Source organism: Octopus sinensis, linkage group LG4, assembly GCF_006345805.1.
Source record: "Octopus sinensis linkage group LG4, ASM634580v1, whole genome shotgun sequence".
In the NCBI taxonomy this organism is placed as follows: Eukaryota; Metazoa; Mollusca; class Cephalopoda; order Octopoda; family Octopodidae; genus Octopus; species Octopus sinensis.
In genome coordinates, this window is record NC_043000.1 from 127,035,536 (window position 1) to 127,052,068 (window position 16,533).

Genomic DNA, 16,533 nt, shown 5'->3' on the forward strand with positions numbered 1-16,533 from the left:
ACTGGGGTCCGGGAAGACAGGAGGCTGCACCAGGCTCCAGTCTGATCTAGCAGTGTTTCTACGGCTGGATGCTCTTCCTAACACCAACCACTCTGTGAGTGTAGTGGGTGCCAGGGGAGGCTGGCAGCGATATATATATATATATAATATATATATATATATATATATATATATATATATATATATATATATATGTATATATATATATACAGATAGATAGATAGACCTATATATATAGATAGCCACATAGATATTTTCCAGAGGAGAAAAAGAGAAAATGGGACATTATTACATGAAATAAAATATGAATTAAGACTGGACGAAAACCACCACCTTTTGGTCAAGTTTATATAAATTCAATCATTTGAACAGTAAACTTATCGCTTTTGCAAACACTTGATTCTTAATTTGAATGCATGCAGTTTAACTGTAGTGATCAAACAAAGATACAGTATATATATCCAACATAAAATGACAATAGATTTTTGTAATTATTCAAGAAACCAAGTTTAGAAACATCATTTCTCTCAGCAATTGTTAGATATTATAATTTTTATTGCTGGATTATTCAGAGAGAATTGTATTACCAATAATTTTGGCTGATATAAAAACTATCCTTTATTTCTTCTTGTTTTAGAAAGGCTTCACTATATCTATCTATATTTATAAAACAGTTAAAAATTTCTGGTGTCATTCACTTCAGTTTGATTAGGCAATAAACTCAATTACAAAGTGAAAGTAACCTGATTTCAATTTTGGATTTTCTTTATTTTGAATGATTTATCTTATAGTTTATAATATGGGACATGGTGTTATAAGAGAAACACATTCCTACATTTCTACAGACCCATATGCTAATACACACACACACACACACACACACACACACACACACACACACACACACACACACACACACACTCAAACACACACACACATTCAAGGCACTCCATTGGTTATCACAAAGATTTCAGTTGATCTGATAAATGAAACAGCCTGCTACTGAAAATTAATGTGCAAGTGGCTGAGTATTCCACAGACATGTACATCCTTAACGTAGATCATAGGAAGATTCAGTGTGGCACAGAATGTGACAAGGTCGACCCTTTGAATTACAGGTACAACTCATTTTTGCCAGTGAGCTGACCGGAGCAATATGAAATAAAGTTTCTTGATTAAGGAAATGTGCTACCAGGAATTGAACTTATGACTTTAGGATTGTTAGCCAAATACCCTCACCACAAAGCAAAATACCTTCACTATACATATACATACCCTCTCAAAGAGTTACAATGCTCTATGCCTACCTTTTCCCCATCCTTACAGCCTACCTCACCTTATCGTCTTTCTTGTCCTCCCCCCATCAGCTGTATCATTACTATCCTACTGCTCTCTCCCCACCTGCATTCCTCTATCCTCCTCCAACCCTGAAACCCTATTCAATTTTTACAGTTGCAGGTTGTCTCCCCATCCTCTTATCTCCTGTTCCCCATACAAACTTGCAATGCTCTCCCCCACATGTCTACTCACATTGGTTCTTGAGAGGCCACCTGCATGCCTCAACCCTAATACCTGTTCCTTAGAAGCTCCTACTAATAATTCTCTCCCTCTACTACAAGAACCTGCTCTGTTCCCAGTCGCTCAATCATAATTTAATCCCTCATCCCCATGTCCTCCAGGCTCATAGTCTTGCAAGGTGCATGACAACCACATTATTGCTGGTGCACAAAAAATGCACCCAAGACATGGCATAAAGTAGTTAGTGTTAGGAAGGGCATCAAGCTGTGGAAACCATGTCAAACAGATACTGGAGTATGATGCAGTTTTCAGCCCATCAGATCCTGTCAATGCATCTAAACAATGTCAGCATGAAATATGGACATTAAATGATATGATGGGCTTCTTTCAGTTTTCATCTACCAAATCCACTCACAAGGCTTTGTTGATGACAGAAACCAGACAGAAATGAAGGCAGCGAGCTGGCAGAAGCGTTAGCACATCAGGCAAAATGCTTAGTGGCATTTCATCTGTCTTAACGTTCTTAGTTCAAATTCTGCTGAGGTCAACTTTGCTTTTCATCCTTTTGGGGTTGATAAATTAAGTACCGGTTATATACTGGGATAGATGTAATCGATTTAATCCCTTTATCCTTGTTTGTCCCCTCTATGTTTAGCCCCTTGTGGGCAATAAAGAAATAAGAAACCGGAAAAGAGCAAAAGAATAAAGATGACGATGAGGATGGTGGTGACAATGATGATGATGGTGGTGGTGATGGTAGTTGTGGTGGTGGTGGTGGTGATGATGGTTGTAGCGATGATGATAATAATGGTGTTAAAGTAATGATAATGATGGTGGTGGTAGTGTTAGTGACAAAGATGATGGTGAGGATGACAAAGATGTTGGTGATGATGATGACAATGATATAACTGGTGAAGATGATGATGACAATGATGACAACAACGATGATATAGGAAATAAGATGAGATTACTTACTTTGATATCGTTCACCCGTTTGTTGGCGTCACTGACCAGATAGGAAATATTGTTATCTTGACTAGAAATATGATTGGACATTTCTTTGAGCCAGGCCAATATTCCGTCGACTTGGTTTTTGAATTCTTGAATCGACTGATCATTGGTACTAGTGGCAAATAGCTGCTTATTGGCTCTTGTGACCAATTCATCACACTTTTTCTCTGCAGATCTAGATAACAAGAGATTTTTTTGAATTATATTTTCAGCAAACTGATTGCAGTCAATTTGGTTGGATGGCTTGAAGATAAAATGCTAGCTTAGGATGTTTTATAGTGTATTGCATGGTTCAGTGAATTATAGTTCTGAATTGTGTAACGGTTAATTGTGAATGAGTTTAATCTGTCCAGTATCAATAAGATATGTATGGAAAAGAAAGGAAGTTAGAAAGAAGAGGGGAGAAAAAGAGTGAAAGGTGGAGAAAGAGTAAAGGAGAGAGGAGATGAATAAGAGAGGGTGAAAGAGAAAAATCAAGGGAGGAGGAGGAAATGAATAAGAGAGAGTGAAAGAGAAAAGCAAGGAGATAAAGAAGTTGATTAAATGAGAAAGAGCAAAAGAGTATAAGCAGGGTGATATAAAAGAGAGAGGGAAGCATAATGGAAAGAAGTAAACATGATATAGAGAGAGGGAGTGTGATTAAAAACATGCAAGAATAGAATTTTAAATGATGCAATGAGGGAAGAGAGAGAGAGACATATAGTCAAACGAATAAGAATGGATGATGAGATATAGAGAAAAATGAAATATAGAGGTAGGTTATATTTATTTTGCTGGAACGGTGTAACAGTTAAGGATTCAATATGCGACCTGGATACAGTGACAGACATTGAGTAATAGGTGATATGAGTCAGTGGGAGGGGGTGTTTGCAAACAGGATTCTTGCGATAAAACAGTATAACATATAGTAATGTGCGCATGTAGATGTGTGTCCAAAATAGTGGGACATAAAAGTTGACAAGAATAGATTAATAGAAATATCATAGCAAATATGTAACACATGGTAGAGAACAAAAAGAGACTGTGACATACGAGGTGGGGCTGAAAAGTTTCTGGCTTTGGGTAAAAGAAAATACAGGAGGATCAATTTACTCGCTTTACTCTTTTACTTGTTTCACTCATTTGACTGTGGTCATGCTGGAGCACTGCCTTTAGTCGAGCAAATTGACCACAGGACTTATTCTTTGTAAGCCTAGTACTTATTCTATCGGTCTCTTTTGCCGAACCGCTAAGTTATGGGGACATAAACACACCAACATCGGTTGTCAAGCAATGTTGGGGGGACAAACACAGACACACAAACACACACACACATATATATATATACATAGAAACGACAGGCTTCTTTCAGTTTCTGTCTGCCAAATCCACTCACAAAGCTTTGGTTGGCCCGAGGCTACAGTAGAAGACACTTGCCCAAGGTTAATTATGATTTTATTAAACACCAGCATCGGTTGTCAAGCGATGTTGGTGGGGACAAACACAGACACACACATATATATGCATAAACAATGGGCTTCTTTCAGTTTCTGTCTGCCAAATCCACTCAGAAGGCTTTGGTCAGCCTGAGGCTATAGTAGAAGACACTTGCCCAAGGTTAATTAGGATTTTATCAAACATATTCCCCTCTCAGATTCACACACTTATTGTAGTGGTCTTTCAGTTTTTCTAAGCCTTGTAAAAGAACTCAGAAGGCTGGGCTTCCAACCAGGCTTTTCATGATGCCCCTAAAGCCAGCACCCCTTCGTAGAAGAGACCGTTGTTATTTTGTGAGTGATACTCACCTGACTTTGTCATCCACCAGTTGTACATCATGGCTGCTGAGTGTTTTAGTGATAGTTTCCTGTTTAGATTTAATTTGTTTCAGCTTGTTGCTGCTTGACTCAAGTTTATGTGATAGTTTCTGCAAAGTTAAAGAAAATAGCAACATATAAATAATGTCATAGAAATATCTTTAAAAATATAACAGAAACATTGTAGCAAATATTGTAAGACAAGGTAGAGAGCAACAAAGAGACTGTTGTTTGTTCCTTCTCGAGCCACACCTGGCTAGGTCCGGTTTCCTAGTTTCCTTGGTGTATAGGTTCCCCACCTGGACGGGACACTGAGCCGTCGCAGGTGAGCTGCAAGAGGAAAGAGTGAGAGAAAGTTGTGGGGAAAGAGTCAGCAGAAGTTCGCCATTACCTTCTGCCGGAGCCATGTGGAACTTAGGTATTTCGCTCATAAACACACACATCGCTCGCTCTGAGATTTGAACCCGCGATCCCTCGACCGCGAGTCCGCTGCTCTAACCACTAGGCCATGTGCCTCCACTAACAAAGAGACTGTGACATACAAGGGGGTGCTGAAAAGTTTGCATATTCGGGAAAATAAATTTAAGCACCATTTTGCATACAGGAGCTGGAGAATTTTTATTGAAAAAAAAATTGCATTTTATATGCCATCAAACGTGGTATGCTCAATGTTAATATTATTTATGTACACTTCAATTATTAATGATTGTATCTATTTATGTTGTGTGAAAAATTTGAAAACCAGAAGTGGAAATTTAGAATAACAAATATCAATGGAGCAAGCTTGATAAGAAAATTATAGTAATTGATAAAATTTCCCTCAGCATATCTTCATGAAATTTTATCTCTGAAAATATTATATAAAATGTCTTTGAAGTTGGGCACAACAACAAAGGGTCTGAAACTAGTCTCTTCTTGTGTTTCAGAATCCAATATCTATTAATCAACAAATATTAATGTCACCCAGTCTGTATGGCACATGACATGATCAGGATTTGAAGTAACAACCTAGTTGGTTTGCATCTTTTGTTTCTTATAAACTTTCAGTTCCATTATGACACTCAAACACCGTTTCTTGAATGGTTAATTATTAAGACCTAAACAGAAAAGGATAAGCAATAAAATTGATCTGTTTCTATGACAATGTTACCTTGAAACCAAACTAAATGGTTGAACAACTTCATTATTTGAGTTACAAAGCAATAATACTTGTCAAGCTTAATTTAAATGCTGTATAATTATCATCAATTATTGCAGACAAAAGAATGAAATGTAGCTTTAATTATAGTTAATGGCTGATACCATTTAGAGACCTAAGCTTTTATGTTATCACTGAAATAATACCGATTGGATACAAATTTCCTATCACTAAGAATTTTCAGACCAAAATAGGTTCCAATCATATTACTTTATAGAAATCAACAATTCACTACACTAATAAACATAGTAAATAATACAGGCAAACAATTTTTAGCATCCATTTTAGTCAACCATATTATCATGCTGACTGTTTGAAATGAAGTTTTATTGCTGCAGCTTATTAGAAACTCGTGATAATGAAGATATTCTATTGCTATGGTTTAGCGAGATATTGGGAAAAGTTTCATATACTAAGAGGAGTAATAAAGTAAATTAAAAGTGTTCTTAACCATGGTTTTCCCCCCATCTGATTATAGCTCACTCAAATTTTGACTTTATCTCTCTTTTAAACTTGCAAGAAAATCAATTTAAGTCTTACTCTTCAAAATTCTTACAGCACACAACAGCTAAACATATCAAACAAGTCTTGAATAACAGGAAAACAGAAATAAAATGGAAAATAAAAAGAACAATTTTTCTTTGTTTTTGCTGTTAGTGTTTAGATTCAGGCCAGTCCATGATTGAATAGATTTATGATTAAAGCTATTTCAGTTGTGATGATCCTTTCTTTTTGTATATCAGGGATTAAGAACTATCTTATTTAATATGACCTTCCTTTTTTTCCCATTGATAAGATTGTAAGATATGAGTCAAGGAAGGCAGCATGAAGGCTTCCACCACAAGGTTCAGTTCTTACTGTAGTGTGGTGGAATGTGTGCTGCACTGAATCTGAGAACTATGCTAGTGAAGTGCAAGATTCTAGCAGAATCCCTTGTGTTGGACAAGTCAAAAGATAGAGGCCAGACTAATATAATATAATAATGAAATTATTGTATACAGTGCTCAGGTGCACCACAACTTGTCAAAAGTTCGTATAAAAAATATGCAGTAATGTACATATGTCTGGGAAGTGAACAGTGTATGAGTCAGATACATGCTTGCGTGTGTATGGAGGGAGAAAATCAGGTGTAGTGTTGGCGAATCTCAGGAAGCATGGAAGTTTTGAAGGATGCAGTGCTCCGACAACTAACAACTGAAGCTGGCAGTTTGTTCCATACTTCAGCAACTCTTACAGTGAAAAAATGGATCATCTCTTCTCAGAGACAAAAATGGGTTTGCGTAGGGTCAAAACCCCTACCTAGAAAACAAGCAAAGTTACAGAAGCATCAAAGACACTTTGAAACCAACAAGACCTGGGAGAGGAAAAGATCCTAGAGTCAAGAACAGTGGTGAAAAGTTGTTGATGGCCAATGCTCCACAGGAGGAGAAAGATTTAAGCAAGTAAGTGCTGAGCCTTCTTCATTATTTCTGTAGTCATAGGTTCAAGAACAAGGTGTGCAAGTGTTGCTCCTAAAATTTTTTTTGGAAGCAATGAAAACACTTTAAACATTCTTCTGAAAAACTGGGTTTGGACCCATAAGCAAATTTTGCTTCTGCACTCACATCTATAATAGTTGTGGTTTGGCCCAAGCTCAACACTGATTGAGGTTGAGAAGCTGACTGATGAAAAAAATATTCTTTCCAGTCATGACCATCCCATCATTCCAGTATCATGTCTAATATTGTATTATCTAATGTGTCTTTTCTTATTTCAAAATGGCAGGGTGAGATTTGAGGGAAATATGGCTGCTACTTCTAGAATGTGAAAAGATCACATAATGGCTGCTGGACCATGGATTTATTTTTGTAAGTACTTATCTGTGGTACACCATTTGTTTGTTCAGTGTCTTCTCTTCTGCAGTTCATGGTGCACTGACAATTTTGAAATGGCATTAAATACTCATATCAATATAAAACAGATTTAAGGCAGCAAGTTGGTAGAATTGTCAGTAAGGCGGCGAGGTGGCAGAAACGTTAGCATGCCAGGTGAAATGCTTAGTGGTATTTCGTCTGCTGCTACATTCTGAGCTCAAATTCCGCCGAGATTGACTTAGCCTTTCATCCTTTCAGAGTCGCTTAAATAAGTACCAGTTATGCACTGGGGTCGATGTAGTCGACTTAATCCCTTTGTTTGTCCTTGTTTGTCCCCTCTATGTTTAGCCCCTTGTGGGCAGTAAAGAAATAAGAATTGTCAGTATGCCAAGTAAAACGTTTAGCAGCATTTTGTCTGTCTTTAAGCTGTGAATTCAAATAGCCTTTCATCTTTCAGGGTTGATAAAATAATTACCAGTTGAGCAGGGTGGGGGTTGATATAATCGACTTACCCCTGCCCCAAAATTATTGTCCTTGTGCTAAAATTTAAAACCAATATAAAACAGAATTGACATTACATAACTGTTGGTGCACACCCTAAGATCCCAGTAAACAAACAGGTGATATAGCCAGGATTTTGACCCTGAAGAAAAAAAACAAGTCTCATAAAGAGCAGAAATTACTTTTAAACCATTAAGTTACTGAAACAATCTTGTCTTCTTTTCAAAAGTGTTATTTCTATATTCTTATTCCTTTATTGCCCACAAGGGGCAAAACACAGAGGGAACAAACAAGGACAGACAAAGTGATGAAGTCGATTACATCGACCCCATTGCGTAACTGGTACTTAATTTATTGATCCCGAAAGGATGAAAGTCAAAGTCGACCTCGGTGGAATTTGAACTCAGAATGTTACGGCAGACAAAATACCGCTAAGCATTTCGCCCGGCATGTTAATGCTTCTGCCAGCTCGCCACCTTATACTATATTCTGCAGTACAGAAATATTAGAGGGGATGACAAATGCAGGAAAACTCTCTTACTTTTTTACTGAATCATTACAGGCTCAAAACAAATTTCCCATCACTAAGAATTTACAGACTAAAATAGGCTCCAGTCATATTACTTTATAGAAATCAACAATTCACTGCACTAATAAACATAGTAAATAATACAGGCAAACAATTTTTAGCATCAGTTTTACTACAGCATTTTATCAGGCTGACTGTTTGAGATGAAGTTTTATTGCCTCAGCTTATTAGAATCTTGTGATAATGAAGATATTCTATTGGTATAGCTTAGCGATATATTGGGAAAGTTTCATACGCTACAGGAGTAATAAAGTAAATTAAAAGTGCTCTTAACCATGGTTTTTCCCCATCTGATTATAGTTCACTCAAATTTTGACTTCATCTCTTTTTAAACTTGCAAGAAAATCAATTTAAGTCTTACTCTTCAAACTTCCTACTACACACAAACTAAATATACTAAACAGGGGTCTTGAATACAAAAAAAAAAGCAAAAAACAATTTTGTTCATAACTGTTTAGATCCAGGTTAATCCTTAGTGAACAGACTAATGATATTACAGCTGTATTGATCCATTCTTTTTTTGTATATTAGGGTGTAACTACCTTATTCGATTTGAACATTGAGTTAAGACCAATTGAGATTACAAGCTACCATAAGCAACCAGAGAAAGAAGACAAATAAAAAAGAGCTTAATGTTGCAAAGACTCAACGACAAAAAGCTGACTGAACCTCCCAAAGCACCACCCACACTCCCACACGCCTACAAATATAAGTTTTTACAAATGATATATATATATATATATATATATATATATATATATATATATATACACACATATATACATACATACATACATATATACATACATACACACATTAAATGCTTAATAATTATTTATAAATATGATATATGTGTGTATATACAGATACATATATAAGTTACAATGTTTAATATTATACATGCATGTATATATATATATATATATATATGAATAAAAGTTTTTGTGAAATAGGGAGGTATCTTTTATTTATAAACAGATTTGGAAAGTTTGGATTTTCCTAAGGAAAGGAGATAGAATATTGCTCAACTCCTTTTTATTTTGTTATTTATGTTGTTGTCTAGTGTTGGAAAATTCAGACTTTTTATGTGTGTATATAAATAAATGAAGAAAAGATATCTCCATTACATCTAATTTTTCTATCAATTTTTTAAAAACATATATATTGTAGTGCACCTGAGCACTGTCTACAATAAGATCATGATATACAAAAAAAAAAAATGGGGTTCCACTGAAAGATCTTTGGGCTAATGTTACTTGACAGGGTATGGAGCTCACAAACAAGAAGTCTTTCCAGGTTGAGCTACAGCTTCTTACATAGAAAGGTTACAGTTCCAGTATTATGGATATGTGATCAGAATGTCACAAGAAAGGATCACAAAACAAGGTTCTTCAAATTGAGTCAACCAGCAAGAAACTTAGGGGTAGACCAAGAATGGGCCGATTGGATAATATTCATAGTCTCAAGCTTGGGAATCCAGCAGGAAAGTGTAATGTTTACTTTCAATAAGATCCTATGGAGGAGGTGCCAGAAGACTCTACCCCCAGAACTTTCCCAGAGAAAATAGATGGAGCGTCAGTCAATTAGGCCAGCTTTTTGTGATGGATGTGTTGTTTGACTAATTTCTATTTTAATCTTTTGTGTGTTACATTATTTGAGATGCAGTATCAACATTTTCATAGCAATCCTTGTTGACATTACTCATTTCTTTCATGTGATCCAGCACATTTCCTGAATTCTTCTTTGTGATCCTTCATAAATTCTTTATAACTTCTATTTTTCACAGAATCTCAAAATAAACAATGGTCTAAGGCATTTTTCCAAGTTGGAAATGAGATTCTTTCATTTAGTTTTAATTAATTTTTCTTTTTTAAATCAAACTGTTTCCTTCTTTTACACAAAAAAAACAACAAAAAACAACAACAACAACAATAATAATAATCATAATTATAATAGCAGCAGCAGCAGCAGCAGTAGTAGTAGTAGTAGTATAGTAGTAGTAGTAGTAATGCACTCAATTTCTGAAGCTATAGCATAAATAATTTTCAGCAAATATGATTGGAGTGGGGGTGGGGACAGGGAGAAGTTTCTTTTAAAAACATTAAATTTCATTATATCTATTTTTATTATTAGTGATTGGTAGTATCCATATCTTCAACTGATTAAAATTGATGCTTTGAAAGAATACAGGCTTTATACAGAAACAGGCAAACTGTTTTCTTTTGATTATGGTTTTGCTATGCCATTACAAGCCCTAGCAATGGCTGAAACAGTTGCTTAGCACCAAATAATGTTATGTAGATGAAAGAGAAATGTCCCTCTTCATAGGGCACTAGTGTATCATAAATAACATTCCAAAAATATATGGTACTTATTTCCTTTGGCTAAGTGAACTAAAACATGAAGAATTAAGTGTCCTTAGTGCATATCATAAAATACCTACTTACAACAAGTATAAACTCATAATTTATGGCTACATGCATTTGGAATTTGATTTTATAAGTCCTATTTTTCTTTCTTTGCAATTAAATTTTTTTTATTTTAAAATCCATTAATAAAGAATACTAAAAAAGTAAAAAACCTGATTATTTTAAGGTGGGTCAATAAAATAACTTGTTACAGAGAATAGATTCAAAACTAAATATTCTAGCTTCAATCCAAAACCACAATTTCAGATTTGAGATTGTAGTAATGATATGCATACATTATTTTCCTCCATCACCATTTATACACTCATTTCTATTGTATATTTCTTATTTTTTGTTTCTAATTAAAAAAAAAATTACAGAATGGAAACTAATTCCCAAAGGGTGAACATCGAAATTACATTCAGGAATTCAATTTATTTTATTCATTGTTTCAATTTCCGATCTAATTTTCTATAGCCCAACATGCGTCAAAATGGGGAAGCTAAACATAAAGCTGATGGCAGTGAAATTATGCTGTTGTTACCACTACTGCGACTACTGTTGATTATATCTAATCATCTTAACCAAGTTCCTTTATCTTTAGAATGTTTCTCACTAATTCTCTCTCCCTTTCATCATATATCCCAAGCAACAGCTGTAATTTTGATGGCCATGGGATCAGGCATGCTAAATGACATGCATACGTGATCCTTCTCTTTGATTAAAACAAATCCTCCAGCTGGAACTAAAATGGTTTCTGAAATTTTATCATGTAACCACTTGCAACCATCTTCCATCTTTATAAATTCACAATGATGAGCAAAGCTAAAACTGATTTATTTTTTAATGTTTATTCTTAAATGTTTAATAAAACCCCCTTAACTTCCCTACACAATCTGTCCTATCACATTTTCAACTGTATCCCTGAATTTGTTTCAACATTGCCATTAATCCCTTTGTTCTTCATCACCATCCTCTCCTCTTACCCTCCTTCATCTCTCTGCCCAGAATAATTGGACACTCTCTCTTCTGTTCTCCCTCAGTTACAAGAATGGTCCATTTAGGCCCTTAGCCTTGCAATAGTACAAGGTGATCATCACTGGTGCTGGTGCTATAAAAAGAAAGCACCCAGTACATTCTGTAAAATGGTTGGCATTCAGCCTTAGCTGATGTATCAAAGTAGACACTGGAGTACAATGTAGTCCTCCTACTCTTCAGGATCCAGCAAAACAATTGAACCCACAACTTCAGGACCCATCAAAACAACTGAATGCTATATATCATATGCCTACAACAGCTAAATCTAAACAGAGTAATATTATATTTCAGTCTAATTTTAACTGCACAATATGCATGAATTCACAACTTAATAGCAAATAGATATATCTATCATCTAGCACTTCTTCTGAAATGATATATATGTATATATGTCTAGCAATGTCTGCGTGAGTGCATTTATGTTTATTTATACATGCGCAACACATGCATACGCATATAAATATGTATATATGTGTGACAATACATATATAGATAGCTGATAGATAGATAGATATACATACACAAACGCATACATGCACCTATACACACATATGCATATACACGCACATACACACGCACACACCACAAAAGCACATTGTGTGTGTGTGTGAGTGCAAAAAAGTAAGGGGGAAGAAGGGTCCATTTAGGCCCTTAGCCTTGCAATAGTACAAAGTGGTCATCACTAGTTTTGGTGCTATAAAAAGAAAGCACCCAGTACATTCTGTAAAATGGTTGGCATTCAGCTTTAGACATTGGAGTACAATGTAGTTCTCTTACTCTTCAGGACCCATCAAAATAACTGAACCCAAGCCAGCATGGATGGCAGATATTAAATGATGATGATGATGATGGACCTAGGGCTTTGAGTATTTTATTCTTCATCAATGTCATCATTGCCAGCATCCTCCTCATTCTATTTCTGCTTTACCATGTTAGAATCTCATTATTTATTGTGGTCCTTCGTCATGTGGTGCACACAACAGAAAAAATGCCAGTTTTTGTTATAGATTATGTCATGTTTCTTGTCATACTTTTTGAATAGATCGATGTCCTTCTTATCATCGACCATGTGGAAACATAGACTGGATGCTAGAAGGATTGTTTGAGACAACTAGGCCCATATGTCAATATCTTTGTGAAGTTGAAGCCTATAAAATTTAAAACATTCCAACCTTTTTGGACTTCAATCTAACAAAGGGAGATTTGGCTGCTATTTCTAACATGTTGGGCAGCCATATAGAGGCTCCCTTATTAGCTCTTGCCTATAATGTATTTCTGTGTGGTAGCTGCTCCATCCTACATACAATAGAGAGACATTTAACCCTTTTAGCATTCAGATTACTCTATCTAATGTAATACTTATTCATATTTTTTTAATTATCTTGTAGCTTAAAGATTTCAATGTTGTGATTGTTTATTTTTCAGAACGACATTGTAAAATAGGTGTGAGAAGTCAGTTTGAACATAAAACAAGAAGAACATTTGGACTTGATAAAATAGGTGTGAGAGGCCAGATTTGGTCAGTTTGAACATAAAAGAAGAACATTTGGACTTGATACAAATTATTTAAATGTTAAAGGGCAAAGTAAACAACATACAAACTTGTCTCACATAAGAAATGAAACTGTCATATGGTTATAGAAGCAGATCAGCAGCTCATACATATTTTGAGTATAAGAAATACTACAAGTACGTTTTTGTATATATGCAGATACCATTTAATTGAACATGGGTCTGCTTGATAACTTTGAGCTAAACAACGGCAACATTTAGTACACTTAGTGAATAAGTTCCAAGTCATCTAGAAAATGTTAGCCACACTACAGGAGGTTGACTTATCTCTTAACAGAACCAGACATCAGTTCTAAGAACCACTTAATAGCTATTGGTGGCATTTAACTTTATTTAATGTTGGCTTATATTATGGTGGTGGTGGTGATGGTGGTTGTGAAGGTAGTAGTTGTGGTAGATGTGCTAAGAGATAGTAATGGTTATGATAGTGGTAGGGGTAGTGGTGAAGGCAATGGTGGTAGCAGCAGTGGTGATTGAAGTAAAGATGGTAGTGATGGTGGTGATGATGGTGACTGCTAAGGTAATAGTTGTGGTAGTCATGGTGGTGATTGTTGCAGTGGTGGTGATGGCGATGGCAGTGGTGATAGTAAAGATTTTAGTAGTGGTAGTGGTGGTGGTGGTAAGGGTGGTTGTATTGATAGTATTGGTTATCATAATGGTGGTAGATATACATGAGCGACACACAAATACTGAAAGGTGAAAGGTGTACATATAGCTGCAGGTATGGCTGTGTAGTTAAGAAGCTTGCTTTGCAATCACAAGATTTTGGGTTCAGTTCCACGTGACAGCACCTTGGGCTAGTATCTTCTACTATAACCCCTGTCCAACCAATTCCTTCTGACTGTGCAAGTGAATTCATTCAACAGATGGAAACTGTAAGGAAGCCTTGGCATGTAAAAGGTATGAAGCACATTGGGTGAAATGGTTGGCGCTAGGAAGGGCATCCAGTCATAGAAAGCAAACCAAATTAGACTGGAACCTGGTACAGTTCTCTGGCTTGCTAGCTCTGGTCAAACTATCTAACCCATGCCAGCATGGAAAATGGATATTAAAGGATGATGATGGTGATGATGATGAAGATGATGATGATGGACATACACACACGTGTGTGTGTGTCTTTATGTTTGTTGCCTCCACAACCAGTGTTGGATTGCTTATTTCACTGTAACTTAGAGGTTCAGCTAAAGGGACTGATAGAATAAGTACCAGAGTCAATCTGTTCAACTAAACCCTTCAAGGTAATGCCCCAGCATGGGCACAATCTGATGATTTAAAAAAGTAAAAGATATTCAAAAATTTAACAGTGATGTTGTTGTTTAACCCCAGGCCAACTCAGATTTAACAGATCTAAGATCAAAGTCTGCTAAGCTGTGAATATCTCATCTTTATATTTTCCTTTCCAAGCATCATACAAATATGTCCTACATTTTCTAAGATGGTACAGCATGATCTAAGGAAAATTTGGCTACTATTTCTTGCAGGTTGCTAGCCCAGGAACTTTAACATTTATTATTTTTTTTCCAAAATCTGAGATCTTGTGTATTTATATAGACACTCAATGTCTCAGATTAAAAAAGAAATGAGATTATGAGATGTTCATGCCTTTTCTTGCAGGAATAACTGCATGGTTAAGAAGTTCACTTCCCAGCTAAATAGCTTTGAGCTCAGTTTCACAGTGTGGCACCATGACCAAGTGTCTTCTGGCCCTTGTGAGTGAATTTAGTAGATGGAAACTGAAAGAAGCCCATCATATGCATGTATGTATTTGTGTGTGTTCTTTGGGTTCTTTCTTGTCTTGACACTGTGTGATGTTGTAAACAAGGGTCACCTTAATACAAGTGGGGGTCGTTCATTTCTAGTCTTTCATGAAAACAAAATCAGCCAAGGGGAAATATTAACAAAATCACCACCACCATAAGGAAGCCTCCAAGTGGTCATTCAACCTGCTAGAAGAAGCAATCAAATTTCCTTCATGTCAACACCCCAGCATCTTAACGAAGAATATATTGGATCAAATAGTTTTGGATTCCATGCATATAAAAAAAAATTGGATGGATGGTTGGTCATGACTGGAAAGCCTTTGGCTAAATGCATGCTCGATCAAGGTTGACTTGGAGCAAAACAACACAATGACTGGGGTTGTTTAATTCAGACACAACCGGTGGTGGTAGTGATGGCGACGGCAGTGTCCACCACCACCACCACCATCTCACTGATGATCCAATACAACCATCATTTCAAACCACAACATCACATCAATGACTGAAGCTAATTGATCACACACACACACACACACACACATATGCACATGGATTATTTGTTTCTTTTTATGTCCATATCTCCATGCAGGTATGGGTTAGATGAATATATTGTTGAGGCATCATTTTGCTGATAACCATTAATTTACACCAGCCCTGGGGGCCTTTCTGAATGGCATGTCAAACAAATTATGTTTTATGTAGTGTGGACTGCCTGATGATGAGCCATGCCTCATGTGGCCCCCTTCTTGGAAATGGTTGCTCATGCTTGGTTTATATCAATGAAGAATTTGTTGTGATTTATTATTCCATCAGTGTAAAAACAGGGAGTTGAGATATGTTACAAACACTCTGAACAACAATGACATTCAGAATGGTGTGTTATTGAGAGGTCTTTTATAAACTGATATGGAAGAAAGAGAGAAAAGAGAAAGGAAAAAAGAAAGTGGAGCAGAGAGAGAGAGAGAGAGAGAATGAATTGAGATAGAAAAAGGAAGACTTAGAATTCAGTGTTATTGAGATACCTTTTAAAAGGTGACAAAGGAGAGAAAGAGAGAGAGAGAAAGAGAGAGAGAGAGAGAGAGAGAGAGAGAGGGGGGAGGGAGGGAGAGAGGGAGAGAGAGAGAGGATAGGCAGATTTTATGGGTAGTGAAGATGTGAGACAAAGTGACCTTTGCTATGCCTTATTAGATTTTCTTGGAATGTTACCAGTACTTTGAACAGATAATGACTGATGGTATGTTGATCACAGTTTCATTGTTGTTGTTGTTACTATTACTGTCATTTATTATTGT

At 36.1% G+C, this 16,533-nt stretch overlaps 1 protein-coding gene across 9 annotated transcripts in view; it reads right to left on the reverse strand.

The window, feature by feature from the left end:
• Nucleotides 1–16,533, reverse strand: part of LOC115210341 (nesprin-1) — an 870,646-nt gene that overhangs the window by 257,291 nt on the left and 596,822 nt on the right. For all 9 annotated transcript variants that reach the window (XM_036502466.1, XM_036502469.1, XM_036502465.1 and 6 more), the window contains 2 exons: nt 4,314–4,432; nt 2,494–2,704 (listed from right to left, as the gene is read on the reverse strand). In XM_036502466.1, the coding sequence (XP_036358359.1) occupies nt 2,494–2,704; nt 4,314–4,432 (330 nt within the window). The remainder of the gene's footprint in view (nt 1–2,493; nt 2,705–4,313; nt 4,433–16,533) is intronic.